This window comes from Globicephala melas, chromosome 10, assembly GCF_963455315.2.
Source record: "Globicephala melas chromosome 10, mGloMel1.2, whole genome shotgun sequence".
Lineage (NCBI taxonomy): Eukaryota > Metazoa > Chordata > Mammalia > Artiodactyla > Delphinidae > Globicephala > Globicephala melas.
In genome coordinates, this window is record NC_083323.1 from 37,349,215 (window position 1) to 37,372,174 (window position 22,960).

At 36.2% G+C, this 22,960-nt stretch overlaps 1 protein-coding gene and 1 non-coding gene across 9 annotated transcripts in view; both read right to left on the reverse strand.

Moving 5' to 3' along the window:
- Positions 1-22,960, reverse strand: part of ACSS3 (acyl-CoA synthetase short chain family member 3) — a 150,981-nt gene that overhangs the window by 26,727 nt on the left and 101,294 nt on the right. For all 8 annotated transcript variants that reach the window (XR_009565610.1, XR_009565611.1, XM_060306825.1 and 5 more), the window contains 2 exons: positions 10,849-10,944; positions 8,048-8,111 (listed from right to left, as the gene is read on the reverse strand). Coding sequence is in view for 6 of the 8 variants with exons in the window: in XM_060306825.1 (XP_060162808.1) it covers positions 8,048-8,111; positions 10,849-10,944 (160 nt within the window). In the remaining 2 variants the exon portion in view is untranslated. The remainder of the gene's footprint in view (positions 1-8,047; positions 8,112-10,848; positions 10,945-22,960) is intronic.
- Positions 13,245-13,346, reverse strand: LOC115858784 (U6 spliceosomal RNA). The gene has a single exon (XR_004041789.1). It is a non-coding gene; the product is annotated as a U6 spliceosomal RNA (small nuclear RNA).

The following is a 22,960-nucleotide window of genomic DNA, read 5'->3' on the forward strand; positions in this document are numbered from 1 at the left end:
TGTACCACAATATATAGTACTTTCTGTGTTTCATGGGGATATTCTTTTAACAGACGCTTGGGTATAGGAAAATACCTCCCTACAATAAGAATAAAAAGGCAACTGTGATAATAAATGGCAACTAACATTCAGGCTGTACTGGGGACAACAGAGAGTGATGCGGTCTGAGATAAGTTTGAAGGTACACACCAGGTCGAGTGGCAGCAGTTGTTCCTTAGCTCCACAGATACACAAACACACAGATATCCTGATCCAAATCCGTAAACACAAAACACTGCCCATACGAAGAACAATGCACATAGAAGGGCATATTGTTAAAGCAGTGTCTCATCCGTTTTATCTACCCCAAAGCTAAGACTTTGGTTCACCGGCAACCACGTACGGCCTCTTCACAGCAGAGACTTCTGGGTGTTTGCAATAATAATCCAAATGAGTTAGTACTTAGTGTATTGAATGTGAGCTGAGTTTCCTGGTGGCCTAGAATGTATCTAATTCAGTGTGTGCACGTGAGACCAAGAGTTTAGCATTTTCCGGTAAGGGTGTTACTGGAGAGAAAAGGAAATCTTACACTTCCCAGAAGTTGGTTAAGTTTGCAATCTCCATTCTTAAAAGAAGATGGCCTGATAACCTGTGTTTTCTCTTCCTGAAAAAAATTTGGTACTAGCAATTAGTAACATATAGATTATATTCTTGTAATTCATTAAAGCCTAGAGGATTACAAGTAGAGGTAGCCATCCTCCAAAATAAATAAACAAATAAATAATAAGCTTTAAGGATACCAGCTTTCTCAGCTGTTGCACAAAACTTTAAATATTTGCATAAATCTTCTGAAGAACAGGGACCGTAGGGATATTTATATCATGTGTGAGAAAGGTCTTCATAAGTTTGGATATACCTATAGACCTTGGGAATTAAGTATAACATAGCAAGCATATATCCAGGAAGAGATTACAGAATAGGAAGGAGAAATCCAAGGCCAAACACAGTATTAAAGAGGGACCAAGGAAAAAAAGACCATGAACAAAAATAACCAAATCACAACTGTACGAGAACCAGGATAGTATGTGAGGGGCCTCCAGAGCAGAGTTTTAATAATGACTGAGCGTTCAACAAGGTGAAGTGAAGTGCAAATTCTGTTTGAAAGTGGATTCAACAGAGGTCATGGAACTTAGTGACTGAGATGCTGTGAATCTCCCCCAGGATCGCCATTTCTGCAGAGTGGAGCTGAAAGAACTGGAGTGATCAAGGAGTAAGCAGGAAAGTAAGTGCAGGCAGTAAGGTTAGACTATACTTTTTAAAAGTTTGCAGGTGACTGGAAGGAGAGATGTAAGTCAGGGTTTAATGCAGAGAGGCAGGCTGATTTAGGATGGGGAAAAGTTGGGCAGAGTAGCCAATGGAGAGAGGGTGGAGATTTGAGAGTTAGAGAAGAAAACACCAGAAGAATTATTTGATCATCTAATTTATTTATTCATTCATGTATGCATGCATTAACTCATGCATTTTCTTTATTCAGTCAAGTATTTGTTGAGTGCTTGGTATTCCTAAATCACTGTGTTAGACATTAATGGAAAGAATATATAAACTATTATCTGAGATGCGTGGAGATCCTGGAATATTGTGTATTTACAAGAAATTTAGTAATTTTTAGAATACATATAGGGAGAAAGACTGTAATGAATGATGTCTATTCCATTAAATTAATGACATAACATCAAAATGTAAACATTTAAGATATTTGTCAGGCAAGTTTTACAGCAGATGGTTAAATCCTATACTGACAGGAACTCTTGGAAGGGAAGTTTTTATCACCAGCCAAGGTATGGACCTGCTGCAAATGGCATATGTGTCTGGTCCCAAGTCATTTTAGAGATGCCCCTAGAAAACTTCTTCATTATCCCCAAGTCTAACTGAGGAACAGGCTGGAAAGCAAGATATGAAATTACGATTGGTAATTAGTAGTATAAAATAAGAGAACGCTATCCATTCTTCACTAATAAAGCCCGGTGTCTAAAAATTCAGATGTTATTTCAAAATTGAAAAGAGACTCTAAAGAAGGTACCTTGGAAAATGCCATTTATTGGTCCTGAAGAAAAGCAGAAAAGAAAAGGGAGTTCCAGAATTGGAAGTGTGTACATATATAATTGCTTTATATATATATATATATATATATATACACACACACACACACACACATATGTACTTCATATATATATGAAGTAAAACATGTGAGAAGAGAAGCAATAATCTCCAGAAAGAAGTTAAGTGTATATGAAATAGAGCAGAATTTTTTTGCAGTATTTGAAATTAATGCTTTTCTTGTTGCTAACCTAATGATAATGATTATTCAACATTAAATGCAGGTTTTCCTTCTGGAATAGCGAGTGCATTGGGGCTCTATTTCTAAAGTTCTAGAAAAAAATACTTTTTTTTTCTGTAGTTACAATAACATAAAAATTCACATAAAACATAAATAACATAAAAATTGGACTGGCAGAAGGAAGGAAATTTTCTGAAAATACCAAGAAATATGTCGGGAAATGCCTATCCTCATCCTTCAAATGCAAGATCAAATGTTACCACCCTGTGATACCTTTCCTAACTCTTCCCAAACAGAGTGAAAAGGTGAGTTTTGTTACAAACTATCCAATTGTGAATGAGGAGTTCCTCTTAGAGAAAACCCTTTCCAAAGAGAACATTCTTAAGCTGTAAGAGAAATAACTGAGGCAGCAGTAATGTGTGTGTGTGTGTGTGTGTGTGTGTGTGTGTGTGTGTGTGTGTGTTGAGGGGGAGGTATCATAGAGAAATCCTTAAATAGCTAATGAAGGAAGAGAATGTCCATCACTGTAGAAGGTAAACATCCCTGACCAATCTGAAATAAATAAAACTCCTAGATGCCTCCAATCCCAGATAAAGGACAGTCTGTACTCACTGCTCCATCAGGAATAGCCATTTGCAACACAAATACTGTAAATTGAAGACAAAACTCCTGTTCCCTAGAGAATTCTGGAGTTAGACCCCAACTTTGCACTCCCAGTATTTCCTACAGGGTCTTTAGGCTTTACTTGTGATTTTCCTATGAAGCTGCTTTTCATCTCCCCAGAAGAGACTGATTAGGCCATAATTTCTTTCTCTCTGGGCAGACAAACAACTGGGTTAGAGATCTGAGTTCTAGCTGTGTAACTGCTAATGATGTTCAGATTCCCATGTCGAAAATGAGATAATATCTGTCCCACTGCCTACCGCACAGTGTTGTTGTAAGACTAATAAAAGATCATACTAAAATCTGCAGAGGAGATTTAGAAAGGAATGGGATTACAATTACACGACATCCTTGGTTTATTCAAAGGATACACTGGTGAAGGAAAGCCGTACTGATCCTCTCCCAAACAGCAGCACAGTAAGTGACCAAATCAATCCTGCAAAACTATAAGGATGTGAACAAACATCATTAAGGACCAAGTGTTCAATATCTGGAGGCCGAGAAATCGGCAGGCACCAGAGTAAAAGCCACTTAGACAAGGCCATCCAGCTCCCTGGCATCCCATCACTGCCTGCAGGGCACAGGCCAGTAGGACAGAGCAGGAGGCAGACAAGCTGCACTTCCAATAGCAACAACCGTGTCTGGTCAGAGAAAAATGTGTACCCACGAATCAGGAAGAGTCAGAGACCTATGGCTTTAATAACAGTGAGCACTGTGGTACTGAGGAAGGCATTGCAGTTAACCTTTTCTCTCATGCTCTGCACGGTGTTGCCTGGAAATCACTGACTCATATTTCTGCACTTTGAAGCTCTGGTTGCAATTACAGAAGCACCTTCTAAAATTCATGAACATTTTGTATTCATAGCAATTCAGGTATCATAACTTTCCCACAAAATTAAGTGCCTGGAGTTAAGTTTCAAAATCAGAAGAATTTTCTACCATGCAGGCATACAGTTTGCTCTTGTACTAGAAAGATAAATCCTTTGAAAGCAAGTAATCTACAAGAACTGCAAGATTCATGTTTATTACATCCTAGGGTCTACAGTAGTTTAGGAATCACTTAAATGTCTACCTTCTAGTTTAGGGATCCCCAGAGGAGCAAAACAGAGATTTCTAGAAAGCCTTAACAAAGGAGTTAAAAGAGCTGAAATGGATCAAGAGGTTTTTTCAAAATTACCACATATCATTATTTCTGGTTTGGGGATGAGTCATCTTAATATGATAAAATGAATCATTATGCTTAGTACCTTGCAAAACTTAGAAATATGATTATAGCTTCAGATTTTAAAGAAACTGCCAGAGAAAGATAATTTCAAATGATACACTATTTATAACAGATTTTACAGTGAAACAAGAAGCTATAACTGTATTTACAAAAAATAAATTTGGGGGCTTCCCTGGTGGCGCAGTGGTTGAGAGTCCACCTGCCGATGCAGGGGACACGGGTTTGTGCCCCGGTCCGGGAAGATCCCACATTCCGCGGAGCGGCTGCGCCCGTGAGCTATGGCCGCTGGGCCTGCGCGTCCGGAGCCTGTGCCCCGCAAAGGGAGAGGCCAGAACAGTGAGAGGCCCGCGTACCGCAAAAAATATATAAATAAATAAATAAAAATTTGGGATTAAAACAGTGAGATGTAATTTTTTACTGACTTACTTTAATGTAGTTTGAACCCCATACATTTCAAATATTCTATGCAGCTTTTTCTCTCTATTCTTTCTAATCACTACAGGTATAATTAGTGAACATAAGTAGCATTAGGGAATATTTTTCTTTCAAAGAATATTCCACTTAATTATTATACAAGTAATAAAGAAAAGCATGGGCATGAATAATGGAGAAGAATGGACATCTATCTCTGGCTGGCGGTCTCTCCCCACAGTAGCTTTTAATGCCATATCTGTTTTAAGCCTCTTAGGGACAGTCTTTTTTTTTTTTTTTTTTTTTTTTTTGTGGTACTTGGGCCTCTCACTGTTGTGGTCTCTCCCATTGCGGAGCACAGGCTCCGGGCGCACAGGCTCAGAGGCCATGGCTCATGGGCCCAGCCGCTCCGCGGCATGTGGGATCTTTCCAGACCGGGGCACGAACCTGTGTCCCCTGCATCGGCAGGCGGACTCTCAACCACTGCGCCACCAGGGAAGCCCGGGACAGAGACATTCTTATTATTGATGGCCTCACCTCATATCCATGCAAAGATAGTATAATATAGCAATACACCATATAAACTAGAACTTTTTCTGAAAAAGAAAAGGTTATATTTTTGCTTTTGAAATCATACGGCAAGAAGCCACACCTGTAGTTTACCACTGGTTATTATTTCTTAGCAATCACTGTACATACTCAGGAATCATGGGAAGTAAGAAAATACAACCTAAAAATTGTTTGCAAATAAAATGAAAAATTTATGAAGACTAAATTGACAATGAAGTTGTTATGATGTTAAAGTTTATAGATTTTCAATTAAATATATATTCATTTTGATTATAAATTTTTCAAGTTTCTTAAACATTAGAATTTCAGATATTTTGTGAACCCTGGAAACCATATATAATCTCTCATCAAACACCTTTAAAAGTCCACCAAGTGGTTCTGGGGACTCAGGTAGCTGGTCCCTGGAAAGTACCCTGCTTTTCAGATCACAGACCTTTAGAATATGGTCTACATGGAAAAAATTATTCTCTTCTCAAATTACACACTGCTTTTTTAAACCACGGTAATTTTTATTAAGGCAAGAAGGTGTGCTTTTTCCCTTCCCTTAATTCAATTAAACATATATCTATTATGTACTCTTAAAAAGCATTCATCAGCCATTTTCCATTCTGGATGAATGATGTGTGTCCCTTCAAAGCATACAGAATAGCTATAGATGGATACAAGCAAGTCTTCTTGATTAAATACAAAAACATCCTATGCATACTGCAAGCAGCTATTGGGACGCATGAAAAATTTTCAGGTCAATGAGTTAGACTGGAATGGCTACTGGAGATGAGGGTTTCAAAAGGAAATCCTTACTCTCACAGATAAAAATGAGTTCCCGAAATAAGGTTTCAAGACTGTTCTATTACAAAAAGAGAGATCTTGGTGGTAACTTTTTTTCTCATTATTTCTACCTTACTTTTTGAATATAATTATATATATATAATATTTTCAAATACCTAGTTTCACTATTAACTTAAGGGATGAATCAAAGACCACTGCATGTCATAATATATTGTATCATCGAATAATTTATAATGAAATCTCAGAATCCGAAATCTGTACAATAACATTCCCTGTTTAGGAATAGAGAGGGAAGAAAATCTTTCTGAATTGGTGACAACCTAAAGCACAGAATGTTTTAAGGCAATAAACAGTTCTGTTATTTTCAAGTACTTGAAGTAACACTAATGGCTATGAGAAAAAAAATTATAGTTTATGTGCTTTATTATTTCTGAATGGATGTGGGGTGAGGCCACTGATAATTAGAGTGACAGGATGCATGACGGGTTTAAAACACTACTGGCATCAAACGCCACCTTTGGGATCTTGCGAACATTGCTTTATGAAATAGATGACTCACTTAGAGTTAGGGGTTATGTAAAAATGTAAGCTGCTAGAGTGCTTTTAAAAGCTCTCACAAACCATGTGCTTCCCTAAGCTAGTCAAGCATCCATCCACAATCTTGTTCAGATTAATCATTTAGCAAGACTTCCTCTTGTCCCCAACAGTTTTCCCCCTCACAGGGAAGATTTCAATCAGCTCTATGTTAATATGGATTCTGATTCAGAAAAATATGAATAGAAATGGCATATTCAGTATTCATTTTTCCATTTTCCAGCAACGTCTTAAAATTTAAATTAAAAAGAGTAATAAAGTGTTCACATGTTTACTGATAACAATAAAAAATCTGAGAAGAAATATACATATAGTGCATCTCCTCTATTAGCCTTTTATAAGGTTAAAGTATCCCTACTTGAAAAAATACATTCTTTTTAAAATAACTATTTTTCATTTAATTTTCAAAGAACTTAAAATGTTTTATTAATCTGAGAAAAATCTTATACCAATCTGAGAATGCCAAGTAATAAGAATTCTTTTAAATAAATAGGAAAATAAAACTTTTTTAAAACCACATGCAACGTTCTTTATTCATAAGAGCTCATTCTGGCAAATTCTACTACTTAAGGCATATCAGTAGAGATGCCAATATCATGCTAATCAGAAGCAATAAAGCTACCTGTATCAATTATTAAAATGTCACATACTGTGTGTCTCCAACTTAATCAACTTCCAATTCAGCTTCTGCTAGCTTAACAATTTTAAAGTACTGATTTAATGAAAGTACGTTTGAATATTTTTACTACAAATTTTAGCACTTTGTCTATCAAATGAACAATGATAAAAACTGCTAGCAGGAAATTGTGGTACTTGATGAGTCAGGGATTATATATTGTACTATTATCTAACCCAGTAATTACACTTTTAGAAATTTATTCATACTATTGTCATTATCAGAAAAGAAGAATAGACAACACAAAAAGGATGTTCAATACTGCATTATTTATAATCATAAATATTCAAAAAAGACTAAGAGGCCTAGAAAGGGAATAAACATTTTTAAAAGGCAGAGTAAAATTTAAAATGCTTGTGAGACAGGGTTAAGGAAAAACAGGAATACATGAGAATAAACCAAGTTGTTCCAACAACCTAAAACGCATTTCAAAAAGTGGAAAGTCATATATATTACAAAATTAGCACTGTATTACTGAAGGGTCAGAGTACAGAAACTTTATTTACTTCTTTATATTTTTGGTACTTAAGTTACTTTTATCATCTATGCATTACTCGTATAATCAGAAATATTTTTTAAAAGATGCAAGATTTATGTTTTTACAAGTCCTATCTAAATTGGTTCCACTTTATGGGGCTTCCATGTTAAAACTACAACAGCTGGCATTGAGTATTCTCAAACAATTTACAAGTTTTTTCTGGAACATCTTCACTAGTAATATCATTGCAACAACTCTATTTTTTCTTAATTTTACATACCAATTCTTGCTCTTTTAAATAGTAGCACTGCAAATTTTGCTTACTTTACCACAATGTTTCCTAAACACCGAGCCTTCAGTTTTTGCATGTTGTCATCCAAAATCATAACTGGAAAGTAAAATATTAAAAATAAATAAGTAAATAATAGAATAAAAACACATAAACTTAAGGCTTAAATGTTTCCGAATATTTCTATATTCAGCTTCCCAAAACTCTAGCTTTAAAAAGGCATCCTTTAATTCCTGTGAGACCACAAGCATACATAAATAAGCTAAAATGAAAATTTTAAGTGTACATGTTTTTTAATTTTTAATTAGATAATGAATTTTTGCTCAGAATCACCCTTAAATAAAGACATAGTAAATACACTGGTAATTTTTAAATCTATGTTTATATCCATTCAAAAATACCCCTCCATTCTGTCAAAAATATTAAAAATATGTTCGGCTTTTCAAAAATTAAAGGATACAAAGTGTTAAAACACAGACAAAACATATTTCAAGCAATAAAAATAAAGAATTCAAAAGCCTGGCAAACTCCTTTTTCTGATTTAAGGCTTAATATCCACTTATGAGCTTTAAGGTCAATTTAACCTTCCCAAATATTATCCCAATGTGTTCTATGCTACACTGTAAAAATCCTGAAGGATTTCAAGAGACCAAAGCTTGTATCCACATGCAGTAATCTTCAGTACAAACTAGAGTAAGGATATATCATCATGTTTTAAGCTTTAATAGATCCTTTATGTGGCTTCATCCATCCAGGTTACTCTACTGAAAAATGCTATAAGAAAAGAAGAACATTATCCCCAGAAAAAGTTAATTGCTCCTGTGTGTTCCCAGAGCACTTTGTTTCAAAATTCTATTCTGACAATAATTAGCGGTGTAGGTATCTGTCCCTCACTAGATGTGAGCTCATTAAGGGTGAAGCCATGATAATTCATCTTTGTCTCCCCAAATCCCAGTACAGTGGCCAATTTACTATGTGCCCTGGAACACATTCTTGCTCTATTACCCCTCCCATTTCCCTATCTAAAAAGTGGAAAAAATTCCCTTCTCATGGGGCTGTACAATAATTACTTGAAAAAAAATATAGTGATAACCTTGCATAAGATACTCAATGAATGTGAAATTAAGTATTACATTATGTTGAATGTTTTTCACACAAAAATGATTTTCTTTCCTTTCCCAAAAGGATATGGCTTTTTAACATTATAATATTAAATGTTACATTATACTTTTGAATCTCTGAATAACCATAAAAATCATGCGTCATAAGGTCATTATTTCCTTGGTTATACTTTAGTTGTAGCGTTTAAGCTGTGCTGTCTGTAAGCCAACGGCTTTCAGACAACGAGAAACATCTGTACTGAAATTCCATGAGGCATCAAAGCTTTAACTCTTTCTTACAGCTGGATATGAAAATGGTACTGAAACACTGAAAGGGAACGTAGTTAACATCTCCCACAGTCATCAGCCCCTAAAAATGGTTCAACACAAAAGCAATTTTTCTAATAAAAGGAGTAGGGATGACAGAACTGTTCAAAGGGAAGATTTCATAAAGCTGCATTCACCCTTCCATGCCTGGAGAAGTCACTGACTTCACAGAGTATCTATTTTTGCCTTTAAAAAAAAATCTTACAAGTCTTTTTATAAATATATCTGCTAGGTTAAACCAAATGATCCTTAACCAGTCATTGTCCTAGAAGGAAAATGTAATATTTTTACATTAGAGAAGCAAAAACACATCTCTAAATTTTGTAATTTACATGCAGATACAAACTGTATGCAGGAATTATATTCTGTTCCTAGATGCTGGGTTTAAGCTAAATTGTGCGACTTTATGCAAACAACGTAACTTCTGTACCTCATTTTCCTTGTCTGTAAAATGAATGTGTAAGACTAAATCAAGTCAGCCCCTCTGGCTTCTCTGAAATATTAATGACACTACCAGCTAAGACTCAGTTCAGTCTTTCTACCAGCAGGTGCTATGTTAGTGCTTCATTGTGTTCCATCAGCAACCCTATGAAGCATATAGCACTATTATTCCCATTTAGAAATAAGGAAGTTGAATGTTTGACTTGTGTAACAATGTATAACTTAAACAAGTCACCTTGTATAAGACATACAACTAGGAGGTGAAATCCAGGGGATTATTGAACTATTATAATCACTACCAATAAGTTAAAAACAAATATGGAAAAGATAGTGTTTCTCATTGTCACAAACTGCCAGCAAGGATGAAATTATTTTTCTTTTTAGAATCCTTATCTTTATATTCATTTTTTTTAGCCAACAAGATTCAAAAGCTTTATCATCACTTCTAAATTAAAAGATAGCATATATAATGGGAAAAACTGCAGCTATTGTAACAGAAACAAACAAACAAAATAAAACATAATGGTTTGCATTGTCTTCAGGACCTAATGAGCTGTGTTACCTTAGGAAAGTTATTTAGTCTCTCTGGGCACCAGGTAACTCATCTCTAAACTGTGAATAATATCGGTAAATTAAATATACCTCAGCATTTGTTGAAAAGATGTATGCAAAGTACTTGGCACCTAGCATGTATTCCATAAGTGTTAATCTCGCGTACATATGCTTAACTTGCCTTATATTATGACAGTCATTTAGAATATGTCCTTAGAAGTCTACAATCTTACTTTTGATCAAATTGGCTGATAACAAAAGTTATCACAAAAAGTTAGACATTTTTAATACAAGGCATTCACTCAAATACTTATTAAGCACCTAGTATGTTTCAAGCAATATAATTCACACTAAATACAGAAAAACACCAAATTTATTAACATTACATATTTCAAGTAATCAGGGTAATTTCTCACCATTGTATCCTGGAACACTTTTTCCTGCTTGCCCTGGAGGAGGTGTTTTAGAATTACCTAATCCAATGCATGATGCTGTAATTGGGGAACCAGTCTCTGGAGAAATAAATATTATTTATAATTTAATATTTCAACTTGAGATCATGATGTTTCTTCAGTGCCTGCACTGCCCCCTCCCTCCACAGAATTTCACTGCATGAGGAATAGATAAATGGTCCAAATGAACTATTTAAAAATGAAACAGATCCAGTAATTGATATGATATTGACATTTTAAAAATTTAAGGACACAAATTTAGAATAATATATATAGTAGTGCTTCTTTTAAAGAAAAGAAAGGCCTCTCTAGTGTTTTCAGTTGTGGATCAGCAGGATGAAGGATGGAGAATTAAACGACTGTGATAGTTTTACAAAACATGTTAAAAACTGAAAAATCTCTAGAAAAGATGCTTTCTTTTAACTCACCTAAAGCTATTTTATCAGGGTAAATAACAGCAATGAGCAAAATATTTCTGTTATTTATAGTTTAGTCTCTGGAACAGGTAACATGAAGATTTTTTAAAATATATGAACAGTATCATATTCTAATTTTTTAAGAACTACATTTGCATCTAAAACTGAATTTACCAATGCTTTATCAAATTTCTCTTAAATCTGTTGCTCCTGGACTTCTGAAGGCCCAAAACCTAGGAAGGAAGCTATTTATCTTATGCTGATTATTTCCTCAAGACCAGAGACTTATTCACAATTAGCCTTCATTGATTAACAGAAATGTTAAATTTGTCTTCTCTGTCTCAAGTTGTAACAGTCAGAATAACAGCAGCTATTACATAATAATCATAAGTTCTGAAACTGATAATTTTTTATAAAAGGATGCATTCGTTATTATTGGCAAATACAAGTTTGGAGTCACCAGAATATTTTGAATATGAGATTTGTCTCTATGGAGGGTAAGATAAGAGGGTATTGACTGTAAAAATTTCAGAACTACTGGCTTAATATTATACACATAAATGTACACCTACATACACCCAAGGGATTAACTGCCAAGCCATTCAGATCCAAAGTAATCCAAGATATTAAAAACATCTATCTTCCTAAGGACTCAGAATGTATTTCTTCCATTCTGGTTTCCACCATGATTTATCATGTGTTTATATCACTTTAGAATGATGGGAAGAATTTATTACTGTTCTTTACCTTCCAGAGTAGTTCAGTTTATTATTCACGTTTTGATGGCGGCTCAGCTGGTATCAATAACAGAAGATAAACTCTCGAACTTTAAAACCCAGTTCCTGAGTGACAGTCCAGTGCTTAAGGTGCTAAGCCAGATGGTCACCGCTGAGGAGAAGCAGCGAGTAACCGGAGAAGACATTGCTGGTGTTTGACAAAGAATTCTCAAACACTTTCATATCATGACAAAAAATCGGGAGGCATTTTATGACCATGGCATTCTATCAGCTATGAGCATTCTCCCTACAGCACAATCAAAGCATGGGAGGAAATCCACAGGTTTGGAAATTTAGCAGCATTTTTCCCTTTGCCTTTTGGAAAACGTCTGAGTATTTATCTCAGCTACCCTGCAAGAGCAGTGAGATGAGACCAGTGGTGATGACAGGAAGCAACCCTGCAGAGTGAGGTGCTTAAAGGAAGGTACTCAGACATAACAAGGTGACAAGAAGAACAGAAGGTACTAAGACACATTAGGAAAAGAGATGTCCCCTTCAAGATGCTGCCGCTCTGCCTCCCACCGTGGTGAGAAGCAGCTTCTGAAGTCAATCTTCTATTTTTAAAGCATATCTTGTCAAGTTCAGGTGCTCAGTAGGGGCACTCCGATCACCTGAAGTACAAACTCTTGACACTTCTCAACACCATAAGGCCTCTCAGCCCTTGTCACCACATAGCTCTAGAACGTACAAATGTACCTTCCAGTGGCTCTAATACCTATCAATGGTTCTAGTATCTGCTGCTTAAAAGAAAAAAAAAACCCTGCAACAATGAAACTGTAACTGCACCCTGCTTCATCTCATCTCAGTGTGGATTCTTATAAAAGACATGGGCACTCTGTTCTTCTGAAAACGGGGAGGAAGGGAGTGTGGGAAAAGGAAGGGAGAATAAAACCTACTCTTAAATAAAGACACAAGAAACTGAAGTGCTGTCAATATCTACTGCCTAAGTTGACACTATACATCCTTCCTGAGATTCTTAAGCATCTTTTCATAGTGATTACATACTCATAACCTTTAACCTTCAGCTGTTTTGTTGTAGTTTATGATTGTAAAGGAACTATGAAAAGCATATTTTTCTATATGATTATTTTGACTGAATTTTAAGGGCAATGAAAAGTATTATTCATTCAGTTACTTCAAGAAGATAATGTAAGTTTATACTTTGAACATTAATAATCTGAGCATCTTGTTGTCTTTATTTTGTGCAGGGGCCATGCTCATCTTCTCTATATCGTTCCAATTTTAGTATATGTGCTGCCAAAGTGAGCACTTATTGACTTTATTTTGATATTCATTTAGAGCATTAAAAATGAACTGTTGGTAGTGACATGCAAAGGATACAGTCAGACAAAATGACAGTTCCTAGGAATCTAAGTATAATAAGCAGCCACAGTTAGGACAAAAGTGGGTTGAGAAAGACCATAATGGTTGTTACAGAGACTTTGGTTTTCTCTCTTTATACCCCTGAACGTCCCAAGACCCAAGAACTGATCAACGTGCACCGCAGGCACACAGATGCATGCTCACACATTCATGCACACAGACTGTATAACCACCCTGGCTTCCCAGCAGGTCCACGTGCAGAACAGGCTTCCAGTTAGGGAAAGCCCCAGGCACGCTGCAGTCCTTAATCAAGCTCCAAAGGACTCCCAAAGCCCCATTTCAAAGACGTTCTAAAAACATCTGCTTCACACCGCCCAGGCTATAATTAACTGGCTAGCAGTTATCTAAGCAGACAGGAAATCCAGATGTCACATTTTGACTGGGAAAGGGCTACATTGAACAAACCAGAACATTCTCTTTGAAGAAAAGAATTGGACACTTCATTTGGAGAAATCTTTCCAAAGAGGTCCAACCTTAGAAAGACAATGCTCAGCAATTCACCAGCATAATTTCCTTAGATAAGAGACAACCAGGAAGAAGATGGCAGGAAATTGAAGGCTGTGAAGAAAAAGTTACCTTGGTATGTTTTATATTCACACTGCATGAGAAGCTAATACAGATATTTCATTATTATTTTAGTGTTTTTACTGCCGCATTCCACCTTATTGCATTAGTGAGCTGTTACCTAAATGAATTTTCCTTAAAAATTCTAAAGGAAGAAAAGGAGAGAGAACTAATAAACATAATTTTTTCAAACATGAGTTATGCCATGTACCATGTGCTAAGTGCTTTTTGTTTATATTATTGCATTTAATCCAACTATAAGCTGATAGGGAGAAAAGGAAATATTATTTTAACAGATGAAAAGTACTAAGGCCTAACATAGAAAATTTAAACCATTTGCCCTGGTTCGCATAGTTCTTTCAGAGCAGAAGAATGGCATAGATAAGTGTGCCACTCATGAGGTTCCCGTGTAGAATACAGAGGAGAGAAGAAAATAGAGCTCACCCAGACTGCATCCCAGCAGAGGAAGAAAAACCTTTGTGACACGGAGTGAGTCCAGTCTCTCATACTTGCAAATGGAAGTAATGGTGGTACGTACCACTTATTAGCAAACATTTATTGAGCAGCTATTATGTGCTAGGTGCTGTCATTAGAACTGGGGATAGAGCAATAAACAAAAGTGACCAAAATCCCTGCCTTTGTGGAGCTCACATTTTAATTGGGGAAACAAACAATAATAACATTCAAAAGTCTAACATACAGCATGTCAAAGAGTGATAACCACTAAGAACATAAAGAAAGCACAGATAGGATATGAGACTAGGATATGAGAAGCGATGGGAAGGGATTGCAATTTTAAACTGGGTAGCCAGATAAAAACTCCCTGAGAAGTGACATTTGAGTAAAGACTTGAAAGAAATGAGGACGTGTGCCTTATACATATCTAGGGACAAAGAATCCAGGAGAAAGGAACCGCAAGTGCAAAGGTACCGAGGTAGGTTTATTCCTAGAGTATTTGAGGAACAGTGAGGCAGCCACTGGGACTGAAGCAGAACAAATGAGGAAAGTATTAACAGGAAATAAAGTCAGAGACGTAGTGAGGAGACAGCTCACGTAAAACTACTTCAAAGTCCTCTTAAAACCTTAAGTTTTTAGTCTGAGTGATGTTGTGAGCTAGCGTGGACCTTTAAACAAAGACGTTAACCAATCGCAACAATGCAAATAGAATCTACTTAAATATTTGAGCACCATGTAGGTTTTATGATCAGGTTTATTTAATTTGGGGCTTTGAGAGAGACGTGGGAGAAAATGATGGACAGATGGGAGCTGTTTTAGGATGGCTGGTTAACGACAGAGATTCCTGTGGCTTTCTGAACAGCAAGAATCAATTCACTAGATTGACAGAAAGACTAGAGCTCAGTTAGGTGGTAGATGGGAGACAGATTGCCCGCACAAGCCAAAGACAATCACTTTTGTTATGTAAGTGTTAGTGTTTCTACAAATCAATACAGCATTTCTGAAAGGCGAGTTGGCAATTCTTATAAAAAGCCTTAAAAATGGCAATTTTTCTAAAAACTCTTAAAGGTTGAGCATAGCCTCTAACTCAGTTGTTCCACTTTAAGGGATATACACAAGGAAATATTTGTAAGAGCTCACAAATATTAAGCATCAAGGATGTTTACCACAGTATTGTTTATACTAGAGTTTAAAAGATTGTCCAAAAAAATAGGAATTATTCCATATTAAGGAGTAATGCAAAACCAAACACCATAGGAAAATGTCTAGTGATAGGAAATAATTCTCACAAAATATTGTTTAGATAAATGTTGTAAAATGCACAATGTGATTTAATTTTTTAATAAATAATATACATTGGGCAAAAATATACATCTTGGCAAGATACACATTAAAATATTAACAGAATTTCTTAACACCATTTCTGAATGGTGAGCAAAGGAGAAATTACATTGAAGAGTCCAAAGGCTACACCCACAACCTTGAAATCTCTCCACAGTCGTGGATTACAGGCGGGTGCAACTTGTTTAATACTTCTTCTACTGTCTTGTGATGGCTTTGAGTAACAGAAAAGAGTGAAAGTGATGTTTTGTCAGTTTATAGGCACAGGCCTTAAGAGATTCAGAACACTGTCTCAGGAACCCGTGAGGGGCCACGTAAGGTGGTCCACTACTCTGAGTCCGCCAAGCTAAAAATGCCACTTGCACGCGTTCTGGACAACAGTCCTAGCTGAGTCCAGTCTTCCAGCAGTCCCAGGCATGAGAGTGAAGCCACTTTGGAGCCTCCAGAGCAGCTCATTCACCGCACGATTCTCTCTGTGTTGTCTCAATCAACAGTACTTGGAGCACAAAATCCCTAGCTGATCTCTACTCATATCTTTGATCCATAAAATCATGAGATATGGTGGTTATTTTTAGCCACTAGGTTTTAGGGTAAATATTTTTTACATAGCAACAGATACTTGGAACACTTGACATTAAGAATATTACAAAATCTTTCAAAAAAGAATTGTGCATGTAATTATATGAAAACACTCTCCTAGCCTGCAGTTGAAATCAGGTTCTTCTTGTGTGCTTTGAGAACCATTTGTATCAGCAGGACCAAAGCCTATTCCCTGACATTTTGTGCTCAGGAAATGTTTTCTGACTAGTAAACACATACTTACATAATTTTAGGCTCTGACTCCCATTATTAAGATCCGTGTTCTTAAAAAATAAGTAGCAAATCACACAATGCAATCCCAAAATGAACAAGAGAACAAGAGAAATAGAGGACTCAGGAAAGAGAAAAAAACTGTATGTTACTGTTGCAAGTCTGTTACAATCTTTTTCTTATTCCAAGAATGACATTCAAAGGTCAGTCCTTCAACAAATATTTATTGAACATATCCAACCTACGTAATGCATTTCTTTTGGGGAGAAGAGAGTGTTAAAGATGGAAAGACACGCCTAACAGAAATAGAAGTTATGTGCAAAGTTGAGACATTAGACCACCAAGGACTGACTGCAAGTTATTTACCAGAGCAAAGCTTGCAGGGCTGCTGGGGTGGGGGATGGGCGAGGGGTGAAAGAAGAGAAATAAGGAACAAAATGAGAGGGGGGAGCAAAGGCAGATCGCGAAGTGTTAAGAAATTTGGATATTATTCCGGGAACACTGGGGGACTCGGGGAGTTGTAGCAGAGGAGATTTGTTCAGATTTGCACTTTAGAAAAAGCTCTTCAGTTGCAAACTGTGGCACTAAACTGAGAATCCCAACCCAGAGCAAGAAATCAGTTAGATGTTGGTGGTCTGATGCAGGTGAGTGGCAGTGGAAGATGAGACCAAGTTGGAGTTACACTCAGAATCAAAAGGCCTTGCTGATGGTTTGGATATAGGGACAGGGCAAGAGGGAGAAATCCAGGACAACCCCCAGGGTTTTGGCTTATAGATGAAAGACAACACAGAAAGAGGAGTAGATGTGAGTGAGGGCTAAGAGGAAGAACATTATGGCAGGTTCAGCTCTATAAATAGGTGCTCCTGCTGCATCTGGAAATCTGCCATTGTGCTCCCACTGCGGTTCTAGAAACACTACATTTAAGCAGTATGGATTTTAGAAGTTGGTGGCCCATGCAGAGAGCTGAAGTCCTGGAAATAAATTGATTCAGTGGCACAGGGCCCTTGAGTCATATTAATCACAGCGCCCTTGAGTCATATTAATCACAGCATCATGATGGGCACAGAAGCAATTTGTAAAGAAACCATTCTCTACACCTCTAAATCTATACTGTGAGCTATAAATACCTTGCATGGTGGTAGCAGAAAGAAAGTAGAAACAGTGAGATGTACAACAGTGAAGGAAAATCAATTTAATCTTTTGTGTTCACGAGATGGTACAATTACATTTTAAAATGCTTGATTCAACGCAGCCTACCTTTTGGTACTGGAAGCAAACCATTAATTCAACCTGAGAGACACTGGTCTTATCCTACTCTCTCACCAGCACACTGCGTCTAACCTTAAGAGAAACTCATAAATAACCTGTAGTTGAATTAGATAAAAAATGCTGTATTAATGAAAGCATAAGATAAAACATAAGAAGAAAGGGCTCTGATCAACACAGAACAATGAGAGTTCTGGTTCTAATGTTAACTAGCTAGTTGACACTGGGAAATTAAATTCTCTATGATTAATATTTTCATTTATAAATTGAGTCTTATGTTCTAAGTTTTCTTGAGTCTGGACTATCTACAGACCAGGATGCTAAAAATGGCCTTTATATTCATGAAAGATTATTCACAGAAAGGAAAGGAAAGGAAAAGAAAAATGTTTATTGAATGTTACTATAGGCCAGGAACTTGCTGCATTGTTCATATACATTTCACTTCATTTCAAGCTTCCTACAAGCCTGTCAGCAAACACACGTGCACTAGATTAGAGACTTGCCAGCGGCTACAGAGTAAGTGGCTAAACCAGGATTTAAACAGTCTTATTGGGATTCAGTATCACTTTTTACTACCCACATTGCTTTTCCAAGGAGAATAGTCACCTGTTGTTTTCTAATTAGAACGGACAGCAAAAGAGGAATTGGCAACTACTACTTCATGGGGCCAAAGGGCCCACAGTGCAGAGAATTACATGCAACAAGGGAAAATCAAATTTCCAGACAATAAGGTTTGTTAAGGGAGGGTTTAGGAACTCTTCGTCTCGTAAAGATCTACAAAAACATGACATATTTCCACCTTTCTAGAGTGTATTAAATGAGATTCTTGGCAAGGGTAGGACAATTAAAATAAATGATATTTCAAAGACCAAACCAACTTCATATTATTAATCAATTTCTTAGTGTTTAGTTTCTTGTCAAAAATTATCACTAATATAATAATGAGCATAAACAGGGCTTCTAAAAAGCAATTATACATATCTGAACTACTTCATGTATAGTAATCATATCTGAAAACAACACCAACTTGGTGTTCTTCCCACATTATAATGCTGTAAAGATGAAAATGTCTGATTCAGTGGCTGCTATGTGACTTGGGATATTCATTTTCAGATGGATTAATAATTTGTAAACAGTTATTCACTTCAAAAGAGAAAGCCTCACCAAGCCTAACATTTGACAAAAGATTATTCCTTCCACAAACCAAACTCACACAGCTTACCTCTAAGCTCCTGCTTCTCAAATTGTCAGCAACAATTACCTACTTTAAACTAACGAAGACTTGCTCTAAACGAGAAAAAAAAATGCTGTTGCCAGGCAACAAAGATGACATCAAGACATTTTTCCTCCCTCACCAGATGAATACTTTCACAGTCTTACTAGCTGAACACTGCTGACATGACACTGTGTCTATATGACTGCTTTTCCCAATCACAACTTCTCATGCCAAACTATCCACAATTTCTTTCCCGTGAATGAAAAAGAGAGATGAATTTATTTTTGACCACTCTGCTGGGAAAAACAAAATTCATCAGACAATAGTGATTCATTCATATTTCTAAAGACTCTTTACATTCTGCTATTTGAACGCATCATAGGGTATATTCTGGACAAGCCAGTTCATGGGGCAATGGCACTGCCTATCCAGTCTAACCCTGAGTTCCACAGTGTGTATTTCAAAAGTCTACTTCAATCCACCGTCTTTGAAAATGCAGGCCTATACTTTAACCAAACCCTACCACCACAGCCCGAATTTGATGGGCTCAGAAAATATTAAGTAAAACCCAGAAAGCAGGGAATGACAGTTGAAAAGTAAAACCTAGAAAGGCAGCATTTGGTTGTACATAGAAATATTTTACTTCAAGATCTGCAACCAAAGGAATGTATGCTAGTGGCTATTGGCACCCAAACCACAGAGAACAGATTTTTGAATAATTAAAGATAGAGTCATCAAGATAGTCACCAAGAAGATACTTTCCTCGCTGTATTGTCAGCCATACAGAGCTTCTTATCCCTTAGCCCTAGGAAGCCATTTTGCAGGAAAACATACAGGATTTTGCATGGGGCACAAGCTAGGTATGTTTAAGATGGAAGAAAGTCACACACTAGCACATGGGTGTAACAAGGTTTAAAGAAAGGCAGAAATAACAAGAGTCATAAAACTCCCAATGTGGAATTCCAGGGATGAAGAGAATACCCTGTCACAGACTAAACTCAGAACTACACACTGACAGATGGAAATTCCTCTTCAGTAAGTATATCAGTTCAGATGCCTGAAAGTGGAAAGTGTGAAAATGCAAGGGTAACCAAGGAAGAGGACGATCCAGAAAAAAATGTGGCTTAAATTTTGACACTCTACCTATCAAGTCTTAAATCACATTTAGTCTACGCAGGAGGAATGAGACAGTACTATATTTGAGCCTGTATCACTTCTCATAGAGATCTCTGGTTAGGATAACTGTTATTAAACTATAATGAATTATTCCATTTTGTGGGTTTGATTCTTGTAAATAAAAGATATTGCTGCCTTTAAAAAATCCTGGGCTAATGGATCTTCTCCAGATACACCTAAGGATAAGGCCTGAATTTGGTCAGCTTAACCAATTTTTGTGGGTTAAAACTCTTGTCCCAGTTACCTATCCTCAGGAAGTATATCCTACCAAACAGCGCAAAAATAAGGATTATCAGGTCAAGTAGCCTTGACACATTTTAATAATATGGTATTAGGATGTGTGTGCCTTTAGGATCAATGATTTTGATTTAAGAATCAGCATGACTGAAGTTTGCTGGAGCCTGTGGGTCCATTTTAGTAAAATCCAGAATTATCAGATTCTTCCTCAAAGGAGGAGCATTTAGGCTATATATAGAATATAGTTACTTCAGAACTAGCAATTGCAACTAAAACTGCAGCAGTTCAATCAAACAGGGAGAGAAATGTTGTGATTACTTCAAGATATAAGAACTCAGCAAAGGTGGCTCAAGGCAGATAAAGTAAGATCAATGGCCACCAATGTCTCAATCCATTAGATTACCATTTTCTCACTGAAATCCCTCCTAGGGGTTATAAAAACTCTACGAAGAATTTTACTCCTCCATTAAAGTGATGGAAACAACACAAACAACAAAATCACCCAGTGCTACTCAAGTTGGTGGTCATTACCTCATTTCAATTACTTCATCACTACGGGGAGGGGGGCATCACTTAAAACACTTTAACATAAGGTTTCTATGTATCTTCTGATGGAAACCACACAGATTTGTTCTGCTAGCAGGTGGAAAGAATCATTGATTCTTTCGATCTAAACCCTTCACCAAGTTGTCCCTTATAAAAGCTACTGTGGAACTTGAGTGTTCTAACTTTGCAGTGGTTATCTTTATTTAAGTGACTGATAGCAAGTAAAAGAATAAAGGTTTTCTACGTAAAATTAAATAACATTAATTTTACATTAATGTTAATAACATTTGCTGCAGTCATTTCTAAACTAGTGCCATATCTTATAGTAAACAGGAAGGAAAGAGAGAAAGAAGGAAGGAAAAAGAAAGGGAAGAGAAGGGAAGGCCGGAAGCCAGGAAGGAAAGAAGGAAGGGAAAAAGGAAGGAGGAAACTTCAAAAAGGGATAAGGTCTACTATGTTTTGGGTTTTAGTACTTAGTTGTTTATTTATTTATTTATTTTTTGTACTAGGTGATTCACTCAAAAGGAAAACAGTTCCTTCATAGGCATCTTAAATAAGAAAAAAAAATTCTCGCAAAGGACACAATGCACTGCACTGACAGTTCTTTCTTTGTGCTGTTTGATTTCTGGAAAAGCTCATCTTAGTACTAAAAATGATCTATAGCAGTGCAGTGTTTTATCTGGTGATTGTACAACTGAGGGTAATGAAGTTCTGGCTGTTTATTTCTTTGTACACAAATTATCATATCTTAAGGGAACAATTATCAATTCTCTTAATTTCCCCTTTTCAAATTATGATTGTAGCACCTCTATTTCTTAACCCCTATTTAAAAAAATGAAAAATTCAGTCAATAATCCAGATGCTTCCAATCATCTTATGGATAAATTACTATGAAGATAAAGCATCTGAGTAAATGACAATTTGTCTATTACCCAGAATTATGAATCAAATATATACAACTCTCCTATATAAACTTAGCAAGACCAATTTCCTTCATGAGAGCATTAAATGTTTACATTATTACAATCCAAAACAAGGGGTTAATGCTTCAGTGGTGTTGAACAGAGACAATTCTTTATTAAAATGCCCCTACGAGGAGTTGATCTGTTCTCGGATTTTCCACAGATTAGTTCTCAATTTAGAATCTTAGGTATTATTTAAATCAGACATCAAAGAGTGTTGATATTAACAGATCAAAAGAGGATGTTAGTCACTAGAAATCTGCTGTTGCTAATACAAATTTCACTTGCGTAACAAAAACAACATTGTAATATAAATGGAATGACTGCAGAGTGCCTTCTTATAGCCCAAGTCACAGGAACTAATCAATTTTCACTCATACATTTTAGTCACTTAACATACCCCTGACTAATTCCAAATTACACATCACAGTTTCTTAACAACTCATTTGTACACATATATTAATGTAATCAGAGAGCAAATTCATAAATTATGCATTGCATGGAAGGCTCATAAAAGTGTGTGATTGTATAAAATAATATCAATTTCTAAGTCAATAACAAGGAACAGCAACCTTGTAGAAGACTTGAAATTTTAAATAAAGAAAAATATTCCTTTGGGCAAAGCTTAATCTTCCTTCAAATGTGATCAGGTTTTTGCTGATCTACCTCTTGAGGAAGTGCATGACCATCTATTTGATACGTAAAATATTAGGAAATTCATAAACGTGCTAGAAATATCAAATTTTTCTTTCTTTTTTCTAAGAGTTAATAATAACCCATAAAGTGCTTGCCTTTCCCCCATTAATCTGATATCACCTTAAGAAAGGTGAACAGCTGCAAGTATTAAACTTCAGTATCACTTTGCAATTATTTACCACAACATACAACTTTGAAAATACTGAACTGATTTCTTCTATGCAAATAAAT